We start from the raw sequence: 26,860 nt of genomic DNA, 5'->3' as shown, positions 1-26,860 counted from the left end.
CGATGCATCTAGAAACCCAACTCTGGTGAGCTAGCGTACTTTTCCGCTGCGCCACCTGAGCGGCTCTCCTGTTTCACTTTTAAACTTGTGTTATAGCTAGAAATTGTGAGAATCAGCTTAATGCTGATCGTTTAAAAAGCTCAACATGGTTAAATGCAGTGGTCCCCAACCACCAGGCCGTGCACCGGTACTGGTCCGTGGGTCATTTATTACCAGGTCGCACAGAAAAAAATTTATAATTAGAGATAGCTTCAAGAGCAATTACATTTCTCTACATCACCACTAGGTGGGAGCAGCGTCTCGTTGCAGCGAAAAATTCACACTGCGAAATTCACACTGATTTTCCATTCTGTAGTTATTCTATTTTAAATCTCTCCGCCCGTGCCGGTCCATTAAATTATATCTTACATGAAACTGGTCCGTGGTGCAAAAAACCACTGGTTTAATGTATTAAAAGAACAACACAGGAGAACTGACCCTCTCTTAATTATTACTGCTCATAAGTTCTTTCCACTAATTCCTCTGTCGTTGTTTTAATACAATAAGTCACGTTAAGCTGAGCTCGGGTCTAAAACCATGTCCTTCCGCCTTGCTAAACATGCCCGACAGACGAGGCATTGGGACGCAGATTATTGACGTTAGTTCCTATTAATACAGTCCAGACTTTAGTGTAGTTTGAAAGTCAGATCTTTTATGAAGCGTATGATTAAACCCGCTCGACGGACGCCACATCGATTCAGAGCCAGATCAGAAATCCTAGAGCGAGAATGGAGACGTTTTTCTATGTTTTCCCTCCGCGTGTCAGTTCCAACCGCAACATTACTCACTTCTTTCAGTTTGTTTTCTCTGAAACGCCTTCCACGCCGTATCGATCCGGCGCCTCTAATAATAGAGCTCTGGGAAAACATCGAGTCCTCGGGGTCAGACTCGCCCAGCGTTTTACTTACAGCCATATAATCGGAAGTACAGTTTCGACTTTTTATGAAGCTCAATGTAGTCGCTCGCTTTCTCGATATCTGTTACACTTTTATCGCTGTGATTAAAGCCAAAGTCGATTTCTGGCCGGAGGGAGGGACGCTTTCAGGTCATTTCCAAGTCTGAAGCTGAGTCAGCACAGAATTACGTGTGTAAGGGAGAAAATTGAGATGACCATTTTTAAAAATGCATTTAGTAAAATCCACAGACTCTCTAACGGGTATTAAATCACTAATATATTTAAAATGCATTTTTAATATGCATTATTATTCATTAATTCATTTATTGTCTGTTTTACTACCGCTTTATACTGTTTAGGGTCACAGTAGGTACAATTCACCGGGGGAAAGGTAGGAAACACCCCAGACAGGTCACCAGTCTATCACAGGACACACATACACATCTGGTCGCTCAGAGCTACCCACCTAGTCACCACGTAAAAATATATTATTTATTAAGGCATATACACGATCAGCCATAACATTAAAACCACCTCCTTGTTTCTACACTCACTGTCCACTCACTTTATCAGCTCCACTTACCATATATAAGCACTTTGTAGTTCTACAATTACTGACTGTAGTCCATCTGTTTCTCTGCATGCTTTGTTAGCCCCCTTTCATGCTGTTCTTCAATGGTCAGGACCCCAACAGGACCACTACAGAGCAGGTATTATTTGGGTGGTGGATCATTCTCAGCACTACAGTGACACTGACATGGTGGTGGTGGTGTGTTAGTGTGTGTTGTGCTGGTATGAGTGTATAAGACATAGCAGCGCTGGTGGAGTTTTTAAACACCTCACTGTCACTGCTGGACTGAGAATAGTCCACCAACCAAAAAAATATCCAGCCCATAGGAAGCGTTCTGTGACCACTGATGAAGGTCTAGAAGATGACCAACTCAAACAGCAGCAATAGATGAGCGATCGTCTCTGACTTTACATCTACAAGGTGGACCAACTAGGTAGGAGTGTCTAATAGATTGGACAGTGAGTGGACACAGTATTTAAACTCATACCAGCACAACACACACTAACACACCACCACCATGTCAGTGTCACTGCAGTGCTGAGAATGATCCACCACCCAAATAATACCTGCTCTGTAGTGGTCCTGTTGGGGTCCTGACCATTGAAGAACAGCATGAAAGGGGGCTAACAAAGCATGCAGAGAAACAGATGGACTACAGTCAGTAATTGTAGAACTACAAGGTGCTTATATATGGTAAGTGGAGCTGATAAAGTGAGTGGACAGTGAGTGTAGAAACAAGGAGGTAGTTTTAATGTTATGGCTGATCAGTGTGTGTATATATATATATAAATATACTGTATATATACAGTATATATATACACTGTGTGCACAATTATTAGGCAAGTTGTATTTTTGAGGATTAATTTTATTATTGAACAACTACAGTGCTCTCTGTAAATCCAAAATGTTAATAAACCTCAAACCTAAATTTTTAAGAAAGTAAAAGTGAGGTTTTGGCTTTCTTAGGAGAAAATCTATGTGTGCATAATTATTGGGCAACTATTAGTGTGCAGAATTATTATGCAACTAAATGAAAAACGAAAATTTTCCCATCTCACTTGTTTATGTTTATCTGTTAAAGTAAGAATAATAAACAAACAACTCAAAATTTACAAATAAACATTTCTGACATTTCAAAATGAAAATCAGTGACCAATATAGCCGCCCTTCTTTTCAATAACAGCCATAAGCCTTCCATTTATGGAGTCTGTCAGTTAATTGCGCTGTTGACGATCAACTTCTTGTGCAGCAGCAACCACAGCCTCCCAGACACTGTTCAGAGACGTGTATTGTTTTCCTTCACCGTAAATCTCCCGTTTAAGAAGGGCCCACAAGTTCTCAATAGGGTTTAGGTCAGGTGAGGAAGGGGGGTCATGTCATTATTCTTTTATCTTTTAGGCCTTTACTGGCTAGCCACGCAGTGGAGTACTTTGATGCATGTGATGGAGCATTGTCCTGCATAAAAATCATGGTCTTCTTGAAAGATGCAGACCTTTTCCTGTACCACTGCTTGAAGAAAGTGTCTTCTAAAAACTGGCAGTAAGTTTGGGAGTTGATTTTGTGTCCATTTTCAACACGAAAAGGTCCAACAAGCTCATTTTTATTAATACCAGCCCATAGCAGTACCCCACCTCCACCTTGTTGGCGTCTGAGTCGAAGAGGAGCTCTGTGCCTGTTACTGATCCAGTCACGGGCCCATCCATCTGGTCCGTCAAGAGTCACTCTCATCTCATCAGTCCATAAAACCTTTGAAAAATCTGTCTTCAGATATTTCTTGGCCCAGTCTTGACGTTTTAACTTATGTGTCTTGTTCAGTAGTGGTCGGGTTTCAGCCTTCCTTACCTTGGCCATGTCTCTGAGCACTGAACACCTTGTACTTCTGGGCACTCCAGGTAGGTTGCAGTTCTGGAAAATGACACCACTGGAAGATAATGGGTTCCTGGTATCTTCACGTTTGATTCTTCTCAAATCTTTGGCGGTTAACTTGCGTCTTCTTTTCTCAACACGTTTCTTGCAACCCTGTTGACTATTTGCAACAAAACACTTGATGGTTCTGTGATCACGCCCCAATATTTTAGCAATTTCAAGAGTGCTGCATCCCTCTGAAAGAATTTTTAAAATTTTTGACTTTTCAGAGTCAGTTAAATCTTTTTTTAGGCCCATTTTGCCTGAGGAAAAAAAGCTGTCTAATAATTATGCACACCTTGATATAGGATGTTGATCTCCTTAGGCCACACCCTCCCTCATTACACAAATACACATCACCTAATATGCTTAAATCTAATAAGCATTCAAGTTTATATAGCTTGGAGTTGGAAAATATGCATATATATGATGATATGGTCAAAATACTCACTTGCCTAATAATTGTGCACACAGTGTATATATATATATATATATATATATATATATATATATATATATATATATATATATATATATATATATATATATATACATATGTATATATACATACACTCACCGACTAGGCGTCTGTGCCCTTGAGCAAGATTTTTACTCTGCTCTTGGGTGTAAAACCCTACACCCCCTTCCTGTCTTCCAGTAAACATTAAATCAGTACTGTGTAGAATTGAGATTAAAATTCTAAATTATTTTAAATTATAATGAGAATTTGCAGGACAGTGTGCAGCATATCTTCATCATCTCTAACATGCTGTTGCTTTTTTGTAGCTTTTTTACTTCGAAAGCTAATGAAGGTGTAATGAATAGCTTAGTGTTTTTTCTGGATGGTGTCAAGGTTGTTGGGAGCGTTCACGAGCACCGCTTAATTAGACGCTTCTTTCTTTAGCTTTATTGCACGCCGACAGTGGTGGGCCATTTTAATCAAAGGAAGCTTATTCCATGACTTTGCTGGGTAAAGTGGCAGCTTCCTGCTGTGTCTTATAAACCACACGCTGGTTCTCATGCAGGGTTCATACAGACACGTCTTACCATTTTTAATACCTCTGAGCTACCTTTTCTGCAACTTGCAGCAATTTGGTAGAAAACCCAGTGAGCTCTCCACATAGACAGCATTTTATGTCCTCTTACACATGCTCCCAATAAGAAGGCTGTCTGAATTCCTAGATACCTTAAAATGCTGCCTACTTAGGTGCCTTTTTTCTGTTTATATTTGCATTTTCTCCCATGCATAAGGGTATATTGCTTCTCACGCCTCCTCCGACACGTGTGCAGTCCTAGCGGACCCCTTCTTTTTGCCCATACATTCTGCACAGGCGCCTCTATCTGCCAATTAGGGTCCTTACACAGCGTTTGAAGACCCCACCCACATAGTCCGGTCATCCCGCCCTAGCAGACACGGTGGCCAAGTATTGTCTGCTGCAGGCACTGCCAATTATGCCCGCTAGATGGCACCCAGTCGACCGGTGGCAACGCCGAGTTTCGAACCGAGGAGTTCAGAATCTCAGAGCTGGTGTGCTAGCGGAATATTCCGCTGCGCCACCTGGGCGCCTATAGGTGCTTTATTTTAAAGCTATAAACTGACTGAATAATGAGGGAGCATCTGATGCTTCTTTAGCTGTAAAGGCAATCCCAGCATTCAGTGCAGCACAACTTTCTCACAAAAAAGTTACAGACATGGCAGATGAATGAACAAAGTCCTTTTCAAATTGAAATAAATTCTCATAGATTTGTAATCTGTATAAAGGTGCACAAATGTGTAATATATTTGCAAATTTTGGCTTGTCGGTGATAGTTTAACTTAAATTTCCAGTACACTGAGAGAGATGTTAGCTGCACAACCAGCAGTCTGGCAAAAAAAAAAATATCCCTGTTTGTTTCTGGGACTCCACGGAAACACAGCGAGAGCAGTTTTTCACAAATGGAGTTCAGAATCTGCACGAGAAGCAGTCTGGCAAAAGAATTCATCCAGTATGTCAAAAAACTTTCCAAAGATCTGCAGATGTTGATCTTCAGCTATGGTCAGTGTTCATGACTACACAATGTGCTACAGTACACAATGTGTGGGGGCCAGTATAAAACTATGCATGTAGTTTTGAAACAAGATTCTAATAAGTCATCGACTCATAAGGCAAGTTATTTGAACGCGCTTCTTAGACCGCAATTCCATCAGTTTTCACTTACTTAACACAGTTAGCCTCATGCCATTCAAACCAATGGTATGAGGTGGTACAACGCACTAGCATGTCAACTAACGTCTCCCTCTGTGTACCGAAAAGGGTTACATTTGCTGACAAGTCCAAATTTGCAAATAAATAATACTCGTACACATTTATACAAATTAAAAATCAATAATAACTTATTTATGTTTGAAAATAACTCCTCATCCGTCCGTCATATTTGTTTTTGTTTTTTGTGAGAGAAGTTGTGCCGCACTGAATGCTGGGATTGCCATCACCGCTAAGGCAGCATCGGATGCTCCGTCATCATCCAGGCAAAATACCGTTCAGATATAAGGTGCCTTACTAGACAGCATTTTAAGGCATTTAAGAATTCGAACAGCCTACTTCTTGATAGTGCGCGTAGGATGACGAAAAATGCTGTCTATGTAGAGAGCTCACTGGGTTTTCGGACACACCCTTTGTCTAACCGATTGAGTTTATAAAGTAAGAAAATAACTGCACATAGACAAACTATCAAGAAGAATACAGTGGAACCTTGACTTACGAGTGACCCAACTTACGAATTTTCCGAGATACGAGCGGTCACTTGGTCGACTTTTTGCTTTGTGATACGAGCCGAGATCTGAGTTACGAGCGAGCGAGCTTACGCCACCCGCCACTAGGTAGCCCAGTGAGCGTTTAGTTCACCTGCTTATCTTGCCGTACAAGCAAGTGAAAGCGAGGAAAGTGTGGCGAAAAAGCCAAAAGTCAGTGAAGAAGATTAAGTGAAGTGAAAAAATATATATTTTTTAAAAAGTAGCAATTAAGTTTAGCGATAAAGTGAAGCATAGTGTGTGAGTTAAATTCAGCAATATATTGTAGCATTAAGTGTGTAGCGAGTAAGTGAAGTAATAGAGCACGAAATGAAACACTCCCCCAACTTCCTCCACCAATCTTCACCTCCGCCAGCATCTTCGTCTGATTTTCAAGGTAAATACACTTAATAAAACCAGTTTATTTCTTTACATTTTCTTTTATTATGTATTATTATTTTTATTATTTTTATTATTTTTTCCTTTTTTCTCCCCCTTTAGCACATCCAATTGTTCAATTTGCCTTGTGCTTCCTCTCCGTCTATGCCGAACCCTGCCCTGACCGAGGAGATCGAAGCTAACCCATATCCCCTCCGAAACATGAGCAGCAGCCGGATGCATTTTTGCCACCCACACATTGATGAGTTTGGCGCCACCTAGCGTTGCATGCGGAGAGACACACCCTAAGGGCACTCTTCCTCATCTCTCGTGCAGGCGCCTCTAATCAGCCGGCAGAGGTCGTAATCGCATTCTGACAGAGAGAGACCCACATCCGCTTTTTTGTCCCACCCCCCAACTGAGCAACCGGCCAATCGTTGCTCATACAGCCGCCCAGCCTCGAACCGGGGAGGCAGAGCTGGATTCGAAACGATATACTCAGGATCCAGCTCTGGTTGTAGCGTGTCTTTTTACCGCTGCGCCACCTGAGCGGCTTATTATTTTTTTTATACATTATTTGTTATTTATAAAGTACATTTTTCTTATTTAAAAACACTAACAAAAAAATTTGGTTATGGGGGCTGGAACGGATTAATAGCGTTTCAATTCATTTTAATGGGGAAACTTGATTTGATATACGAGCAAATTGAGTTACGAGCTTGGTCAAAGAGCGAATTAAACATCGTAAGGTTCATAAGGTTCCACTGTACTTTACTGGCCTGTTCTTTTGAGGTGCAGCACAGAGATGATCACGTGTGTAGAGAAGCACACTTTTTTTATTGATTATAGAATCTCTAAAGGGACAAAATGCATTGTCGGCACACTACACCACAGAAAAGTCTCTTACACTAACTTAATTGCCATATAATTGCTAGGACCGCCTCATATTGCATTTTTGTGCTTGATGTTTCATACATGTTTTATTTTGCATTACACGGGAAGCGTCTCATTTCACGGTTCGTGAATTAGGTAGGGCCTTAAATATGAGATCGAATAAAGGGATGTGATCCAGAACAGGTCTGGAACATTTTGTTTGAATGATTCAATTAGGCAGGACCCAGAAAATCTGAAACCCTCTTCAGTCTCTTCAATCAGTCGTCTTTTTTTTTTTAGGCTGACAGCTCCTGGTCTCGTCCTGCTCTGATCACCATCACTCCCGATCACCTCCCACACCTCCTCGCTTTCTCCCGCCGGCCCTCTCGTTTTAAAGCTAATTAAAAATTTAAATCGTGTGACCTTTTAAACTGATTATAGCTGCTGAAGTTTCCATCGCCGCTACACATCCAGAGAGGGAGGCCGAGAGAGACGAGTGGCGGTGACAGAGCCGGTGTCGGTCAGCCAGCGTCCACCTGGATGGACTCGCGTCCGCTATACGGGAGCCAGAATTTCCTGGTGGCACGGCTGTCCTACGTTCAGAAGCTCCATCTGCTAATGAGCTAGCGCCTGCGCTCGCCTCCGAGCGCCATGCATTCTTAATTAGCCGCTCCGCTCGGCTTCATTTTTCCAAGTCCAAGTCCATTTTTTACCTTGAGAATAGACAAAAAGAGACGGATGAGGAGGAGGAGGAGGTTCACCCGAGACACCACACTCATCCACCAAACCTTTTTTTTTTTCCTCCATCAGGCTTTGCACCCAGACGGTAATTAGGATGAATTACGTCTGAGTGCTTTATTACAGGCGTAGAATTTTAGCTGTGTTTTGAACATTTTATTAGTAGCTCTGTGTGTTTTGTTAGCAGATGTAGCGGATCTTAGCTAAACATATTGGACATGTCTTCTAAAAGGCACTTGACTCATAGCAGAAACACAGAAGCACGTCGAGTGTGTTTACACGTCTGTTCTTAGCGTTGAGAGCCCCGGCCCTTAATGCCAGCGTAGCAACAGCAGCTACGCTAACGCTATGACTCGGATTCTCATTCTGCTCGGAGTCTCACTAATGTGTCTCATTAAAATGTGCTTTGCTTAAAATACTGCACACCGAGCTACACTGTCTGAGTACAGGTGAATGAAATCTAAAATCAAATCAAATATGCCTTCAGTTATTTAGCAACAGTTTGGGGAAGGGCCTTTTTTCAAACATTTTCATTTTCAGCATTTAGAGGACGCTTTTATCCAAAGCGACTTACAGTTGTGACAGTATACAATCTAAGCATTTAAGGTTTAAGGGCCTTGCTCAAGGACTCAACAGTGGCACCCTGGCAGTAGTGAGGCTTGAACTAGCAACCTTCTGATTACTGGACCAGTACCTTAACCGCTACTGGACCAGCTTTGACTCTTTTTGACTCTTTCCTCATTCCTCTGTACGCTAAGTCAGGGTTTTACAAACCAAAAAAAGGGGTCGCAGAAACAAATTGGAATAAATAAACTAAAGGTACATAAAAACGAAATAAACTTGTACATGAACGCCCCCTTGTGGAGGCTTTATGTTACAAACCCTGGGTCGTGAGCTAAAAAAATTGGGTCGCAGAGAAAAATAATAATACAGTGGTACCTTGTAACTCAACGTCCCCTAAACTCAACTTCTTTGAAACTTAACGCCCTTTGTCGAGAAATTTGTACCCTTAAACTCGACGTGTGTGCGACTGCTGCTTTGTTCAGCGCTCAGTCTGGGCGGTGCGGTAAAACAGCATGCAAACATGATACGAATCTGCATTTGTGTGAAATAACCATCAAATTCACTCTGAAAGCCCCACATGTTTCTGTGTTCAGCTGGGTTTTTCTCCTGTTTCACTTTTAAACTTGTGTTACAGCTTGGGGTGCTGAGAAATGGTGAGAATCAGCTTTTCCAAAAGAGTCTAAAATGCTTATCGTGACGATGTATTAAAAGAACAACATAGAAACACTAAACCTCTTAATTATTACTGCTCATAAGTTCTCTCCACTAATTAAGAAGCATAAGAAAACAATAAAGAAGTAAAGTGCAGGTTTTATTGTATTTTTGATTGATTTTTAACTATTAACTACTATAAATTTTCCATTAGCCTAAATTATATGCAGTTCCATAGGCCCATACCTTAAAACTCAACGCCTTTTAAACTCAACGTCACTCCCAGAACCAACTAACGTTGAGTTTTAAGGTACCACTGTAATTAAATAAACCTGTACACAAACGAGCCCTTGTGGAGGCTTTATGTTACATCGTGTAAACCACAGTGGGACCAGATTGTACAGAGAGAGAAAGATGCATTGTTTGTGTTGCCTGCATGTAAAACATCACAGACAAAATGTGAGTTACTCAAAAAAAAGTTCGGAAAACTGTTGTAAACCACAGTGGGACCAGATTGCCATCATTTTTTATAAATGAAGTATATTTTATTAGTGTTTCATTTTGATGCATTGTTTGTGTTGCCTGGCTCGTGGTAAAAAACATGGACAAAATGTTAGTCGCTTGAAAAAAAAAGAAGTTTGGGATGAATTGGGATGTTGAACGTGAGCCAGGCCTTCTAGTCCAACATCAAAGCCTGACTTAACAAATTACAAACTGTTAGACATTAATATGGAGTAAATAGCCTCAATATGCAGAGATTTAAGTGTGTATGTGGGAATTTGTGCCCTTCAAAAAAGAGCATCTAGCAGGGCAGGCACTGCACTGCTGGTATAGTTATATAACAGATCGTGCTGAACTAACACTCTGATTGGTTAAAACGTTTTTTTTTCCCCATCAAAGTGCTGCAATGAAGCATCTTGGGAGCTGAGCTTTATGCTTGATACGGACACGATGATGCCAGCTGTGTGGTTTTTACTCCAGATCATCAAACATCATAACAAACTGCCAAACACGGCTGTTCATGACGCCTGACTGTTGATCAGCACCGGCTCCGTGTTATTGATAAAAATGACACCAGTCCGCTCCTCCTTGGCCTTTAAGTGAGGTCCTCATCTCTCAGCTCTCAGCTCCTCAGCACTGCTGTAATAAAATTCTGCCTCACTTGCAAGTCACTTCGGATCAAAGAAGCTGTCGGATAAATGAGCGGAAATGCAGTTCTGTGTGGACGTGCAGCGACTTCAGTCTGTAGCTCTTTAACATCAGCGTTCGCTCCTCAGATCAGTCCTGTGATGTCATTTTAGGAGGCAGGTCTTTAAAGAATGTGAAAAAATAAAAGATGCTCCGTTTTTGAATTTGAATAACCCGACCTCTTCTTATGCGCCTGTGAACTGATCCTTACTGAAACTCACTAAAGCAGCAGGCGGCCGCTTTGTCAAAGCTGCTGAGGAGACAAAAATAAAGCTACGATCTCTCATCATCTAAGTGTTTCAGCTCCCACTGTGGTTCATATGATCTTAAAGACACACGGGCATTGGTTCCTCTGATTCCTATCATAGCGCTTTACAACCAAAAGAACTTCGGTTCTTGAACCGGTTCCATTTGTCTCCTTAAAACCTTGGTGCTTTTTAGAGAAACTGCCTGTGTTTCCACCAGTTTTTGGGAGCAAAGCATGCATCATCAATGGTGGGCGTTACGCAACAGAAGTAAACGGATTATCTGTGTGCATTTGTGTTGTTGTTACAGGTGTTTGTTTTAATGCAAAAAAGACACACAGGCACTGAGAAACGGGCACAGACACTGAGGGACGGACACAGACACTGAGGAACGGACACAGACACTGAGAGACGGGCACAGATCCTGAGGGACGGACACAGACACTGAGAGACAGTCACAGATACTGAGGGAGAGGCACAGACTCTGAGGGATGGGCACAAACACAGACATTGAGAGACAAGCACAGACGCTGAGGGACGGGCACAGACTTACAGGCACTGAGGGACGGGCACAGACCGGCACTGAGAGATGGGCACAGACACTGAGGGACAGGCACAGACACTGAGAGACAGGCACAGACACTAAGGGATGGACACTGAGGGACGGACACAGACACTGAGAGACAGGCACAGACACTAAGGGATGGACACTGAGGGACGGACACAGACACTGAGGGACAGGCACAGACACAGGCTTTGAAGGACGGGCACAGACAATGAGAGGCAGGCACAGACACAGGCACTAAGAGACAGGCACAGACACTGAGGAGAGGACACAGGCACTAAGAGACAGGCACAGACATTGAGGTATGGACACGCACACAGGCACTAAGAGATAGGCACAGGCACTAAGGGACGGGAACAGACACACAGACACTGAGGGACATGCACAGACATTGAGGGACAGGAACAGACACACAGGCTTTGAAGGATGGGCACAGACACAGAGGCAGGCACAGACACTGAGGGACGGGCACACACAGGCACTGAGAGACGGGCACAGACACACAGGCACTGAGGGACTCGCCACGCGATGACACTCGATCAGTAAAGATTCCTATAAAAAGACATAATCACATATTTTATTCAGATGAAAGCCACGTGTCAGTGACAAATCCGAAAGCCTTTACTCAAACCAAATCCCTCTAAAGAAGGAAATCAAATCTTAGCCCTTTCTCATGTCTTCCCATTGAGCTAATCCCTGTCCTCTGACATTTTAGCCCCGGCGTCTGTGTGATTGCATTTTTTTTCCTTGTCATTACCGCTAATCAGGAGTCACAGAGGTCCCTCGGCAGGCCGGGCAGAAAAATAAATAATAGAAAATAATCTCAAATGTCACCGAGCTTCAGGAAAAGACGACGGTGGTATTTCATTATTTTTGATGCGCACCCTATAAATCATTGACCTTGTGGCGGGTATGTACGTAGAATAGTCGGCCAAAAGTATCTAGACATCCCTGACAATTGTTGGGTTTAGGTGGTTATGCCATCAAAAACAGGTGTAACTTTAATTATATGAAATAAATTACAGCCTCTGTGATGGATTGGCTGCATGTCTGGTGTGTGTTACTGCATTGTGTCCAGTGATTCCCAGGAAACTGGACCCAGTGTGACCCTGACCAGAATGAAGCTGTGGTAAAACATCAAAATAACTGGGGGATGCCCTTGCCTCTTCCAGGGGAAGACTGTACCCCTGGGAACAAAGAAAGGTCCAGAAAGACCTGGTTTGCTCAGTTTGGTTTGAAGGAACTCTAATGCCCTCTAATTAACATCAACCCCATTGAATAGCTTTGGGATGAATTGGAATGCAGCCAAACCTTCTTGTCCAACATCAACGCCTGACCTTACAGAGCTCGTTTGACTGAATGGGCACAAATTCCCAGACACACACCAAACACATTCTTCTGGAAAGCCAATCTTGTCGTATCCAATTCCCTGATTCATGTCTCGGCCACAACTATTGCACGCAATTACTGACTGTAGTTTATCTGTTACCCCTTTCTGCAATGGTCAGGACTCTCCAGGGACCACCACAGAGTAGGTATTATTTAGGTGGTGGATCATTCTCAGCACTGCAGTGACACTGACATGGTGGTGGTGTGTTAGTGTGTGTTGTGCTGGTATGAGTGGATTAGACACAGCAATGCTGATGGAGTTTTTAAACACCTCACTGTCACTGCTGGACTGAGAATAGTCCACCAACCAAAAATATCTAACCAACAGCGCCCCGTAGGCAGCGTCCTGTGACCACTGATGAAGTTCTAGAAGATGACCAACTCGAACAGCAGCAATAGATGAGCGATCGTCTCTGACTTTACATCTACAAGGTGGACCAACTAGGTAGGAGTGTCTAATAGAGTGAACAGTGAGTGGACATGATACTTAAAAAAAAGACATTGAGGGACGGGCACAGACACTAAGGGACGGGCACAGACTCACAGGCACTGAGAAACGGGCATAGAAACACAGACATTGAGGCATGGGCACAGAGACAGACACTGAGGGACGGGCACAGACACTGAGGGACAGACACAGACACTGAGAGACAGGCACAGACACTGAGGGACGGACACAGACACACAGACACTGAGGGACACACACACTGAGGGACAGGCACAGACTCACAGACACTGAGAGACAGACACTGAGGGATGGACACAGACACTGAGAGACAGGCACAGACACTGAGGGACGGACACAGACACACAGACACTGAGGGACGGACACACACTGAGGGACAGGCACAGACTCACAGACACAGAGACAGGCACAGACACTGAGGGATGGACACAAACACTGAGAGACAGGCACAGACACAGGGACGGACACAGACACACAGACACAGAGACAGGCACAGACACTGAGGGACGGACACAGACACACAGACACTGAGAGACGGGCACAGACTCACGGACACAGAGACAGGCACAGACACTGAGGGACGGACACAGACACACAGACACTGAGGGACGGACACACACCTAGGGACAGGCACAGACACTGAGGGACGGACACACTGAGGGACAGACTCACGGACACTGAGAGACGGGCACAGACTCACGGACACTGAGAGACAGGCACAGACACTGAGGGACGGACACAGACACACAGACACTGAGGGACGGACACACACCTAGGGACAGGCACAGACACTGAGGGATGGGCATAGACACAGACACTGAGGGACTCCAGCAGAAAAACTCCAGCAGCGCTGCTGCTTCTCGTCCAACATCAACGCCTGACCTTACAGAGCTCGTTTGACTGAATGGGCACAAATTCCCAGACACACACCAAACACATTCTTCTGGAAAGCCAATCTTGTCGTATCCAATTCCCTGATTCATGTCTCGGCCCCAACCATTGCACACCCCCTCTGACGCGTACATGGAGCCGGATGCCTCTTTTCACCCACATGAGGCAGGCTCATAAGGGCATCCATATCATATACGGAGAGTCACAAACCAATCCCCATTATCTCCTATCCTATTGTACTGGTGTTCTTAATCAACCAGCAGGGGTCGTTATTGCAGCAGTTATGAGGAATCCACTCTGACATTCCCACCCTCATAAACGAGCCACTTATTGTCCATATTGGGGCGCGAGCTGAGATTTGAACTTTCGAGCACCACCTGGGTGTGGGGTGTTGATATTACTCTATATTAATGCTTAACGTTTTGGAACAGTACATCCAACAAGCTCAGGTCAGGTGTTCACATACTCCTATCTATATGGTTTATTTACTGGTTGTAAATCAGTGTTGGTTGGTACGTTTACAAGGTGATTGCTGCATTTTTTAAGCCTTAGACACTACCATTATAGTATAAAATTGGAGCATTGTGGTTGCATAGCAATATAATGTGCCTGCTCAGAACTGTCTAGACCGGAGTCTGGAGTTAGAGACTCGGCAGGGGGTCACCAGCCTGGCCAGGTGCTTAACAGATTTAGATGTCCGTGTCCAGATTTAGGAAAGTTGGATGGGAATTCACCTCACTGCTGTGGTAACAGAGACTCCTGCCATTGCTACAGTAACAGTGACAACACTTCTGCTAACACCTACACGATAGCTCTGTATGCAGTAAAGCTGTTTCAGGCTCTGTCTGAAAACTTAATGGGCTCTCTACATAGACAGCATGTTACGTCGTCCTACACACTCCTGAGAAGAAGGCTGTTTAAATTCTAAGATATTTAAAAATGCTGCCTAACAAGATGCCTTAATTCTAAGCGATAATGTGACTGAATAATGAGGGAGCATCCAATGCTTCTCCCAAAAAATGACAAATATGACAAATAAGGTGGGCAGATACGGAGCAGCAAAATTAGCTCTTTTCAAAGAAATACATTCTCATACATTTTTATTTGCAAATTCAGGCTGGTCAGGGACAATTTAACCATTTTCGGTACACAGCCCATTGGTTTAAATGGCCTGAGGCTAACTGTGTTAGCTTAGTAAGTGAAAACTGTGATGACGTCATCATTGTAATCGCTGTCAAAGTAGTGCGTCTAAATAATCTGCCTTATAAGTTTGATGTCTTATCAGAATCCTCTTAACTAAGGCAGCTGCCTTAGTAGGTAGGTAGTAGGCAGCAAGGCAGCTCACCAGGTTTTCAGACAGATCCTAGGGCGGCACAGTGGCTAAGTGGGTAGTACTGTCACCTCACAGCAAGAAGATTGTGGGTTCGATCCACAGGTGGGGTGGTCCAGGTCCATTCTGTGTGGAGTTTGCATGTTCTCCCCGTCCCAGCGTGGGTTTCCTCCGGGTGCTTCGGTTATCTCCAACAGTTCAAAAACATGCAAGTGAGGTGAATTGGAGACACTAAATTGTCCATGACTGTGTTTGATATAACCTTGTGAACTGATGAATCTTGTGTAATGAGTAACTACTGTTTTCTGTCATCAATGTAACCAAAGTGTAAAACATGACGTTGAAACCCTAATAACAAAACAGCTCAGCTGCAAAGCTGCAGGATAGACAACATCGGGATTGAAACCCTGGATGCCAGCGGTAGTGGGTTAACATAATTTACCACTAAACCACCTGAACACCCATTTTATTATTGTTATTATTATTATTATTATTATTAGGAATAAAATAAGCAGACAGAAACATAATACCTATCAAACAAATAAATAAATAATCAGCAATTCAGATTATGTGACCGTGTCTGTATAGGCACCCGGCAGGCCAAAGGCATGACTGAGATTTAAACCCGAGAACTTAGCAGTGGTGGGCTAGCACAGTAGATTGCTGCACCACCCGAGCACCCATTTATATACTTAATTAAAAGAAAAAAATATTTATATATACACCGATCAGCTATAACATTAAAACCACCTCCTTGTTTCAACACTCACTGTCCATTTTATCACCTCCACTTACCATATAGAAGCACCTTTTTAGCCTGCTTTCACCCTGTTCTTCAATGGTCAGGACCCCCACAGGAACACCACAGAGCAGGTATTATTTAGGTGGTGGATCATTCTCAGCACTGCAGTGACACTGACATGGTGGTGGTGTGTTAGTGTGTGTTGTGCTGGTATGAGTGGATCAGACACAGCAGCGCTTCTGGAGTTTTAAAATGCCGTGTGCACTCACTGTCCACTCTATTAGACACTCCTACCTAGTTGGTCCACCTTGTAGATGTAAAGTCAGAGACGATCGCTCATCTATTGCTGCTGTTTGAGTTGGTCATCTTCTAGACCTTCATCAGTGGTCACAGGACGCTGCCCAAGGGGCGCTGCTGGCTGGATATTTTTGGTTGGTGGACTATTCTCAGTCCAGCAGTGACAGTGAGGTGTTTAAAAACTCCAGCAGCGCTGCTGTGTCTGATCCACTCATACCAGAACAACACACACTAACACACCTCCACCATTGTCAGTGTCACTGCGATGCTGAGAATGATCCACCACCTAAATAATATTTACTCTGTAGTGGTCCTGTGGGGGTCCTGACCATTGAAGAACAGCATGAAAGAGGGTTAACAAAGCATGCAGAGAAACAGATGGACTACAGTCAGTAATTGTAGATAAAATGGACAGTGAGTGTAGAAACAAAGAGGTGGTTTTAATGTTATGGCTGATCGGTGGATATACATATATATTATTTATTTTTTTTTATTTTTATTTTTCTCTATTGCTATAAGAACATAACAGATAGCTGGATCCAATTAGACGTCCATTACTAAACAGTAACAAGAACAAGAGGGTAAAGCAGATCCCTGTAATTTTCTGAAAAAGCCAAAAAACCAGGCAAATCTGTTGCAGTGGGGAAACAAAATCACATCATCAAACAAGCCAAAGAGAGAAATATGAGACCGCGGGCCTCAGGGGCATCGGCGCCGAAATGATAGTCCTTCTCAACATTTGTCTTTATCATTCAGTGCGAGAGAGTGAGAGAGAGATGAGAGAGGGAATAAAAGGAGAGAGGAAAGATGTATGTCAGGATACCGCATCCAATCCCACATCCATTTCTCCTTTCTTACCTTATTTTTGACTCTCTCTCTCTCTCTTTTCTCACCCTCTCTCTCTCTCTCTTTTTTCATCTCCTTGTTGTTTTCATGTTTGCACACCCTGACACTTTTTTCTGAGGTGGTCCGGAACGCCTCGACGTTTCATCCATTTTTATTTGAATGTATTTTATTTATTTGTTTATTTCTGCGGCGTTCTACTTGACTCATCGCCGCCTCCTGCACACACCGGGGTTGGTGTTAGCTTATAAAAAAGAGGGGCTGCTTGACAAGATACTATTGACTTTCATGATTCCCCCCCCCCCTCCTTTCTCGCATTGATATTTGCACCGAGGTCCCTCCAGGACATTAATACAGAAGTGTCATATTGATTTTTTTGCATTCGCAATTACAGCTTCCTGCGCTTCTGAGGTAAAAGCAGACAGACTTTAATTATGACTGGGTGATTTGGGCTCTATAGGGCGTGCAACAGTTTTTAAGGTGTATTATCTGCTTCCAGCTTTCAATGACTTCTATAAAGTTTGCGTGGCTCGGTGGGTAGCGCTGTTGCCTTACAGCGAAAGGTTGTGGGTTCGATTCCCAGGTGGAGCGGTCCAGGTCCTTTCTGTGTAGAGTTTGTACGTTCTCCTCGTCTGTGTGGGTTTCTTCAGGGAGCGCCTGGTTGCCTCCCACAGTCCCACTGGTTAATTGGGGATACTAAAGTCCCCCTAAGTATGAGTATGTGTGTATGTGTTTATGCTCTTTGATGGACTGGTGACCTGTTCAGGGTGTTTCCTCTTTTTCGCCCAGTCAATCAGACCTATCTATCTATAGGTCTATCTGTAGCCAATTAATGATCTGATTCAGACATACGTTCACTTGTATGCTATATGACTGAAATGATGTGGACCTCCTAAGCAATATCCATTGTCATCGACCGCATTATCCTGGCCAGGGTCGTGGCAGGTCTGATTCCACCGAGAAAAACACTGGGCACAAGGACGGAATACCTTTGCACGGGGCTCTATTGCAGGGCTTTGGCCAACCCTCCTTCAGACACAGCCTTTTATGTTTGTGTAGTCTGTGTAGACGCCCAGCTGAAATTTGAACCCGGATCTCAGAGGTGGTGGGCTAGCATCAATCACCAGACTGCTGTGCCAATCAACCACATCCCTGAGTATATGTCATTATGTAACATTATATCAAATTAGTATATGTTTCCACTTTCTGGAATGAATTAGAATGACATATGCAATCCAGGCCTTTTCGTCCAAAACCTGTGCCTTGCCTCGCAAATGCTGTTTCTACTAAATGGGCTCAAATTCCCACAGATACACTACAAAAACTTGTGCAAAACTGCTGACTTAAGATACATGTCCGGGGGCCAAGAACAACAAGAAGTGCCTGGGTCTTTTCTGTGAGAAGTTTGCATGTTCTCTCAGTGTCTGTGTGGGTTTTCTTTTGGGTGCTCTGGTTTTATCTTCCGGCCTAAAGGCATGTTAACTGGTTAATCGGAGCTACTGAAAATTGCTGTGTTTGTGTGTGTGTGTGTGTGTGTGTGTGTGTGTGTGTGTGTGTGTGTGTGTATGATGGACTGGCAACCTGTCCAGGTTATTTCTACCTTTTGCTTAATGAATCATACCCACTATGATCCTGACCAGGGTGAAGCTGTGGTAAGACAGACAATGAATGAAGGAAAGATTAACATAACACATCAGTTAAAAGACTCTGACTCCTGCCGGGGTTCAAACCCTTTCATTACCATGAAAATGTGACGTCACACGGCTAGAAATGTCCAACATTGATTGGAAGAGCATGACCAAGACCTCCAAGTACTACCCTACTACCCTGGCTCCCTCATTCCCTAGACTTGAACTCAATTGAGCATCTGTGGGACCACCTCGATCGTTGTGTTCGCTCTGTGGATCTTCCACCACTGGTCCATGTGATCAGCAAGAAACCTGTCCGTTGCAATGTGAAGCTTGCTTGGCTCTGGACAGGGACAGGTGTGTTCCAGCAGCTTCTAATTCATGGCAAATCTGTCTGACAATCCGGACAAATGTCCAACATGATATGACAGTTTGGGTTTTCTTGTAGATCATGATGAGAGACCACTCTTCCCTTTTTATGGGTATAGTTAGACTAGCCCATCATGATTGCATTTATTATTCATCCACTACCTCTCTCTCTCTCTCTCTCTTTTTTCTCTCTTTCACACACACACACACACACACACACAGTAATACTCCAGGGAAATTTGGAGAATTCTGCAATAACTGTCTCCGTCTTGCCGACCAGTTTGTTTTGGGTGTTCCTTTCCCCCGTCCGTGTCCACTCACTCATATTATGCTTTTGGTTTCTCTGGAACCAAGCGTCATCTGTCTCTGACTGCTTGACCTCCATCTGCTCTCTCAGACGAGCACCTCTCACACAGGAATAAAGCCTCGTCAGAAGATCTTCGTCTGTATTTTTTGGGTTTGTTGTGAGAGCGAATCTCGAACTCCCTCAGGAACACACCATACGTTAATGCTGAATGGTTCCTGAGCTCTCGGCTGAGGCGGCTATTCAGTTTTATTTCCCAAAGCCCTGCGCTATCCACAGTAGTTTCTATGTTTGGCTAATGCTGCAATGTTGCCTCATTTGTAAGTAAGAGTCTGGCCAAATGGGCTGCAGATCAAATGCTATCCTAAAGTCAACTATTTAGTTAATGTCTTATTTTTTTATCAGCACAAATATAAAACAAGCAAAGTTCATGTGCAAAAACTTGTCATTACCCGACAACCTGTCACTCATTACTTGGCAACTTGTCAGCGTGATACATGTATGGTGTGAAAAAGCTGTCCCTGCCATTGAGAATCCATGAATTTCCATAGCATGATGCTACCACCACCATTTTACTGTATGGATGGTATTAGCCAGGTAACATGCAAAACCATTTTTTCCAGAACATGGTGCTTGCACTTCTGTTCATCTCAGTTTTTATCCTATCAGACCAGAGAATGACAGTCTGTGGCCCTCTTCACGGGAAACAGGCTGAAATCAGAAGAATTTGGATACAAGTAGATTAGAGCAGTGGTCCCCAACCACCGGACTGGTACCTGTCCGTGGGTAATTGATGTATTTATTTATTTTATTCCCCTTTTTCTCCCCCTGTAGCGCATCCAATTGTTCAATTTGCATGGTGCTTCCTCTCTGTCTATGCCGAACCCTGCCCTGACCGAGGAGATCGAAGCTAACCCATATCCCCTCCGAAACATGGGCAGCAGCCGGATGCATTTTTTAATGTGGCGCCACCTAGCGTTGCATGCGGAGAGACACACCCTAAGGGCACTCTTCCTCATCTCTGTGCAGGCGCCTCTAATCAGCCAGCAGAGGTCGTAATCGCATTCTGACAGAGAGAGACCCACATCCGGTTCTTTGTCCCAACCCCCAACTGAGCAACCGGCCAATCGTTGCTCATACAGCCACTCAGCCTCGAACCGGTAAGGCAGAGCTGGATTTGATACGATGTACTCAGAATTTTTGTACTCAAAAATTTACGGTATTTTTACCGCTGCGCCACCTGAGCAGCCGTGGGTCATTTATTACCGGGCCGCACAAAAAGAATAAATAATCAGAGATCGCTAGAAAAGCAGTTTTTTACTGATTCCATTTTCAAAATATTTCGGGTGTTATTGTCTCATATCACCCCTAGGTGGGGAGCAGCATCTCGTTGCAGCGATAAAAGCTCATTTTCAAATATTTGTGACTAGTATTGTTAAATCCTCCCGTCCCTGTCGGTCCGTGAAATTATATCTTATATGAAACCAGTCTGTGCTTCAGAAAAGGTTGGAGACCGCTGGATTAGAGAGAAAAACCAAAACGGGTTCTCTTCATCATTATGGATGATTGAATGTAAAGTGATGGCAGTTCAAGCTATTCAAAATCAGATTCACTATACAATGTGTGCAAAAAAAAAAAGTGTCCATGTTATAAATTGTATAACTTTTATTAATGTATATATTAGTTAAACAGGGCGGCGCAGTGACTCAGTGAGTAGTACTGCCGCCTCACAGCAAGACGTTCCTGGGTTTGATCCCCAGGTGGGGCGGTCCGGGTCCTTTCTGTGTGGAGTTTGCATGTTCTCCCCGTGTCTGTGTGGGTTTCTTCCGGAAGCTCCGGTTCCCTCCCACAGTCCAAAGACGTGCAAGTGAGATGAATTGAAGATGCAAAATTGTCCAGAACTGTTTGACATTAAACTTGTGAACTGATGAATCTTGTGTAATGAATAACTAAACGGTAGTTGTCATGAATGTAACCAAAGTGTAAAACATGATGTTAAAATCCTAATTAATAAATAAATAAATAAATATTAGTTAAACATGATATGCAGTGCTATACAATCCCCAGTAAGAACCACCTGCTTGTCCTGAACGTAGATCAGTGAACCACTAGATGGAGCTTCAATGCAAAAATCGTTCACAGACACGACGCTCTGCTAAGCTTATTTAAACACAGTTCTACACAGACCCTGTTATTAAATTATTATGAATATTTCGTTATAGTTTGCCTAAAAATCTAATATCCAGTATTTCCTTTTACTCAAACTGTTTTACACACACACACACACACACACACAAACAAAAAATGCAGTGTTGGAAGTTAGCTTCTTTATATTTTCACTAAAGCTAAGAGTGTTGCTAACAAAAAATGTAAATCTGTCTCTCACAAAATCTACAACAGCACTGTTGTGCTAAATTTTATTCATAAATATATAAATATATATTATTGCTGGGCAAGGTAGTAATTACACAATTTGTAAAACTGTATTACTTGGGTTGCCAAATTTCAAAACTGGAAATAAGGAACACCCGGGGCTGGCGGATTGGCGAAAGGCATGGGGGGGTGTGGGGTTGACCATATTTTTTCTCAATAGTGCAAATAGTGAATTTTTTACATAAACCATCTTCACACTGACATGCAGCCCCGGTTCTGGACTGTGTTGCTTAGGGAAGCAGTGAGAAAATCTGGTTGGGGGGGAATGCCCACCCCCGCGCCCCCATAGCACCGGCCCTGCCTGTGCTACTTACGTTTCGCCCTAAGCCGGATTCAAACCTAGGGCGGAAAAATGTGCGCGATTCGCTCTTTCCACTGAGCTACTCAAACTGCGGAGTAATAAACAGGTTGTTATGCTGATATGCCTGCGCACACACGGTGTTACTAAGACTAAAAGTGAAAACTACTTAAAATAATAACCAAACGCTTTCTAATTCCCACGGTAGCAGCAGTTTCCTTCTGTTTAATACATATCGCCCTGTCTCAGTCTAGTCTGCTGCATTTCTCTCCCATTGATAAAAATACGGAACAAAGCGTGTCCCAAATCAGTTCAATACGGAACGCGACGTTTAGTTTCCAAATAAGGAACGATTCCGTATTTTACGGGACGGTTGGCAACCCTATGTACTACACAACTGTAGCTTCATTAGCAGTTAGCATTATAATTTTCTAAACAGTTAGGAAAAAGTTTACAGCAGGACTGTAAGACTAGCTCTGTTCATAAACAGACCATAACTAGCCAAGATTAAGCCAAGATTTATTTGTTTATTAGGGTTTTAACGTCATGTTTTACACTTTGGTTACATCCATGACAGAAACGGTAGTTACTCATTACACAAGATTCATTAGTTCAAGTCTTAATGTCAAACACAGTCATGGACAATTTTGCATCTTCAATTCACCTCACTTGTATGTCTTTGGACTGTGGGAGGAAACCGGAGCTCCCTGAGGAAACCGACGCAGACCCAGGGAGAACATGCACACAGAACTCCACACTGCTCGACCTGGGAATCAAACCCAGGAATCTTTTTGCTGTGAGGCGACAGTGTTACCCACTTAAGACTGGGTCTAATTGAGAGCAAGACCAGGGTAACTATGGACAGCGTGTCTAACTAGCTACAGCGTCCACCTTCTAGACATCTCAACAAGTCCCTGACCTGGCTTGTGGCACCAATAAAACTTAAAACCAGATGAAGTTGGCCATTTTTCTTTAGGTTGCAGTAAATCATGCTGTGTTTAAAGCACATATGCAAACGCTTAAGAGGTTATTAAACATTTTATGTGGTTTTGGGTTTCTGAAAATATGCTGAAGGTGGTTTGTCTACTCTTAATTGCACCTAGCTGGTAGTAGAGCCAGAATTACACTGTGCAGTAATCGACCCCACTTTGCAGATACAAACAATACAACTCATTGTTAACGATTCATTTGATACGATTGTAATTAAGAATCTGTGGTCCTAAAAATGCAGTGTGACACTCGGTCAGCCAAAATTACGCTTCTGCAAACAAGGACAGCCAGCAGAAACAGTTCTTTAGAGGTAAAATGAATGTGATCATAGCTGCAAAGCTTGTCTAAAATCCACCAATAGAAGGAAAACAGAGGATAACGTTAAAATAATGCATGAGACACGGTTAGTATTGTTTGAACAAACTTAAATTTCATGTTTCTTCGTATTAAAATACACAGGTTAGCCTGGCACTGGTTACAGTTGATACTGGTTAAATATTGCGGGATATTCCACTTGCACACAAGCACCGAGATTCTGAACACCTCGGCTCGAATCTCAGCTCTGCCACCGGTCGGCTGGGCGCCATCTAGCAGGCACAATTGGCAGTGCCTGCAGCAGACACAAATTGGACCCACCGTGTCTGCTGGGTGGGATGACCGGACTACATGGGTGGGGTCTTCAAACACTGTGTAAGGAACACCGTTAGCAGACCGAGGTGCCTGTGCAGAATGCATGGGCGAAAAGAAGGGGCGCACAGGTCAGAGGAGGCGTCAGCAGCAACACACCCTACTTAAATGCAATCAGGGATCCTCTTACCTCTTGTTGAATGGGCGGCTAAATGGGTAGCACTGTCGCCTCACAGCAAGAAGGTCCTGGGTTCGATCCCCAGGTGGGGCAGTCCGGGTCCTTTCTGTGTGGAATTTGCATGTTCTCCCTTTGTCCGTGTGGGTTTCCTCCGGGAGCTCCGGTTTCCTCCCACAGTCCAAAGACATGCAAGTGAGATGAACTGGAGTTGCTGAATTGTCCATGACTGTGTTTGATATAACCTTGTGAACTGATAACCTTGTGTAAAACATGACGTTAAAATCCTATTAAACAAACAAACCTCATGTTAAAACCTGACATTCCAAGTTTTCCTCTTTTCATTTTACCATTCAGGAACAGCTCCAAACGTTACTTTTTTATTTATGAATTCAGTTAACATTTTATGATTGAGGACATGACGGCATATGTGCTTTGATCAGGTCTTTCATTACAGAATCGTATAACCTGACGTTGAGTACAAATGATATCTAACAGCTGGTCATATCAAATCTGACAAGAATATTTTTGAACAGCTTCACATTGTGTGATGAGTGATGATCATGTTTGAGCACCAGATTTGCACAGTGTGATCCTGGCTGGACTGAGTGAATATGTGAATGTACTGGCATGTGATGGATTAGTGCCCTGTCCTGGATGGTATTTATGTCAGACGCCAATGAATGAATGAATGAATGAAATGAATAAATGAAATGAATGAATGACTGAATTAAATGAATGAATGAAATGACTGAATGAAATAAATGAAATAAATAAAATGAATAAATGAAATAAATGAAATAACTGGAATGAATGAATGAGAATGAATTAATTAATGAAATGAATGAAGAAATGAAATGATTGATTGAATTAATGAATGAATTAATGAGAATGAATTAATGAATGAAGGAATAAAATGAAATGAATGAAGGAATGAAATGATTGAATAAATGAAATGAATGAATGAAATAAATGGAATGAATGAATGAATAAAACGAATGAATGAATGAAATGAATAAAATAAACGAATGAAATGATTGAATTGAATGAATTAATGAAATGAATGAATGATTCAAGAAAAGTGAGAATGTCTTGCATTACTTGGAGCTTCAGTTAAACACTTGAAAAGCAAACAGCACTGAGTGTTTGTTGATTGAATACATTCGCTTTAAGTGGAAAATGGTATAAATTGTGATTACTTGCTGAATCATATTTTATAAATGTTACTATTATATTAAGGACAGATAAACATGAGGCGTCAGCTGCTTCCTCTGCTGAGTAATGCTAATGAACTGTGAATCTGATGTAACACTGATGAAATCTCTCTCTCTCTCTGTCGTTCTCTTTTTTCTTTCCTCTCTCTCTCTCTCTTTATCTTCGTATGAAGCCCAAGGCCTGGTTTTTCCTCAAGTGGCTTTGTGGGTAACAATCGGGCTGTCTGTCTGTTTGCTGGGTCTCCTCGTCGCCTTGGCTGCCGTCTGCTACAGGAAAATCAAAGAGAGCTGTGAGGAGTTGCGAAGAGGTAAGTGCACTTCTCAACCCAGCTCGAATACTAGGCTGTGTCCCAAATCACCCTTTTACACTGCACAGGCAGGATTTACTAAATGAGGTTACTAAATGAATCGGTGCAGGGGATTCTTATGATGTAACCCATTTAATAAAATATGATGATTATTTTCAGCATTAAGCAGACGCTTTTATCCAAAGCGACTTAAGGCCTGCGCATACTTCCTGTGAAACTAAGTTCGCGAGAGTTGCACAAAGCCGAACGCGCCTTCGCGAACTTACGAGCTGGCATACTTCCAGCGGTTTCGTTTTGCCTGTCGCGTCTGCTCCACAGCTGCAGGTGACGCTGTGATATTTATAATATTTATGATTTTAAGTTCCATGACTAACGAAAAACAATGGCTGTGTCCAAAATCACATACTTAAACTGTACGTACTAAATTAGAGACAGTGCGCACTGCACGGCCGGTACAGAAGTAAGCTCTTTCAGTACGCAAGTGCGCTGTGTTTGCATACACAAAAATGCTGCCCAAGCAGTAGATTATCCGGGTACTTTTCGCGTACTGTTTAATGAATACTACGTTTTCGGACACACTACCTGCTCCTGCGTACTGTTCAGTATGGAAGCAGCCCATGATCACAGTTGAGACGCTCCTCAAAATCGTCCATGTTTGTTTTCATGGCACGCCTCTTTTTTCACCGACCAATCACAGGCGTTGTCGTGGAGTGTTGTCGACCGCGGAGTTCACCCAGCTTCCATGTGCACGACAAGGCGAGCGAAGCCACTGCGCGACATCCGTGGTTGTTCGCTTTCTCCGCAATTATGTCACATTGGTCGACGAAGCCAGGTGAACGTCGTCTCCGCATGAAGTATGCTGAGGCCTTTACAGTACTGTGACTGTATATTGTCCAAGCAGTTGAGGGTTAAGGGCCCAACAGTGGCAAACCTGGCAGTGATGGGGATTGAACCAGCAATCTTTCAATTACTAGCCCAGTACCTTAACCACTAGGCTACAACTGCCTAGTAATTTTTTAGAAATTAACCTCAGTGTAAACAATCATAGGAACATTAATTATCATCAACTGCTTTATCCTGGTCTGGGTTGCGGTGGGTCCGGCTTCACTGGGAAACACTGGACACAATACAAGCATGTCCATTAATGGGTGTTGGCCACCCCACTTCCCCCCCA

The 26,860-nt window shown here is 43.1% G+C and overlaps 1 protein-coding gene across 2 annotated transcripts in view; it reads left to right on the top strand.

Annotated features, from left to right (window-relative positions):
* Window positions 1-26,860, top strand: part of cd276 (CD276 molecule) — a 132,067-nt gene that overhangs the window by 58,478 nt on the left and 46,729 nt on the right. For both annotated transcript variants that reach the window (XM_063005152.1, XM_063005153.1), the window contains exon 5: window positions 25,552-25,686. In XM_063005152.1, coding sequence (XP_062861222.1) covers window positions 25,552-25,686 — 135 coding nt within the window. The remainder of the gene's footprint in view (window positions 1-25,551; window positions 25,687-26,860) is intronic.

The sequence above is a fragment of the Trichomycterus rosablanca genome, chromosome 11 (genome assembly GCF_030014385.1).
Source record: "Trichomycterus rosablanca isolate fTriRos1 chromosome 11, fTriRos1.hap1, whole genome shotgun sequence".
In the NCBI taxonomy this organism is placed as follows: Eukaryota; Metazoa; Chordata; class Actinopteri; order Siluriformes; family Trichomycteridae; genus Trichomycterus; species Trichomycterus rosablanca.
This window is presented reverse-complemented; position numbering and strand designations above follow the sequence as displayed.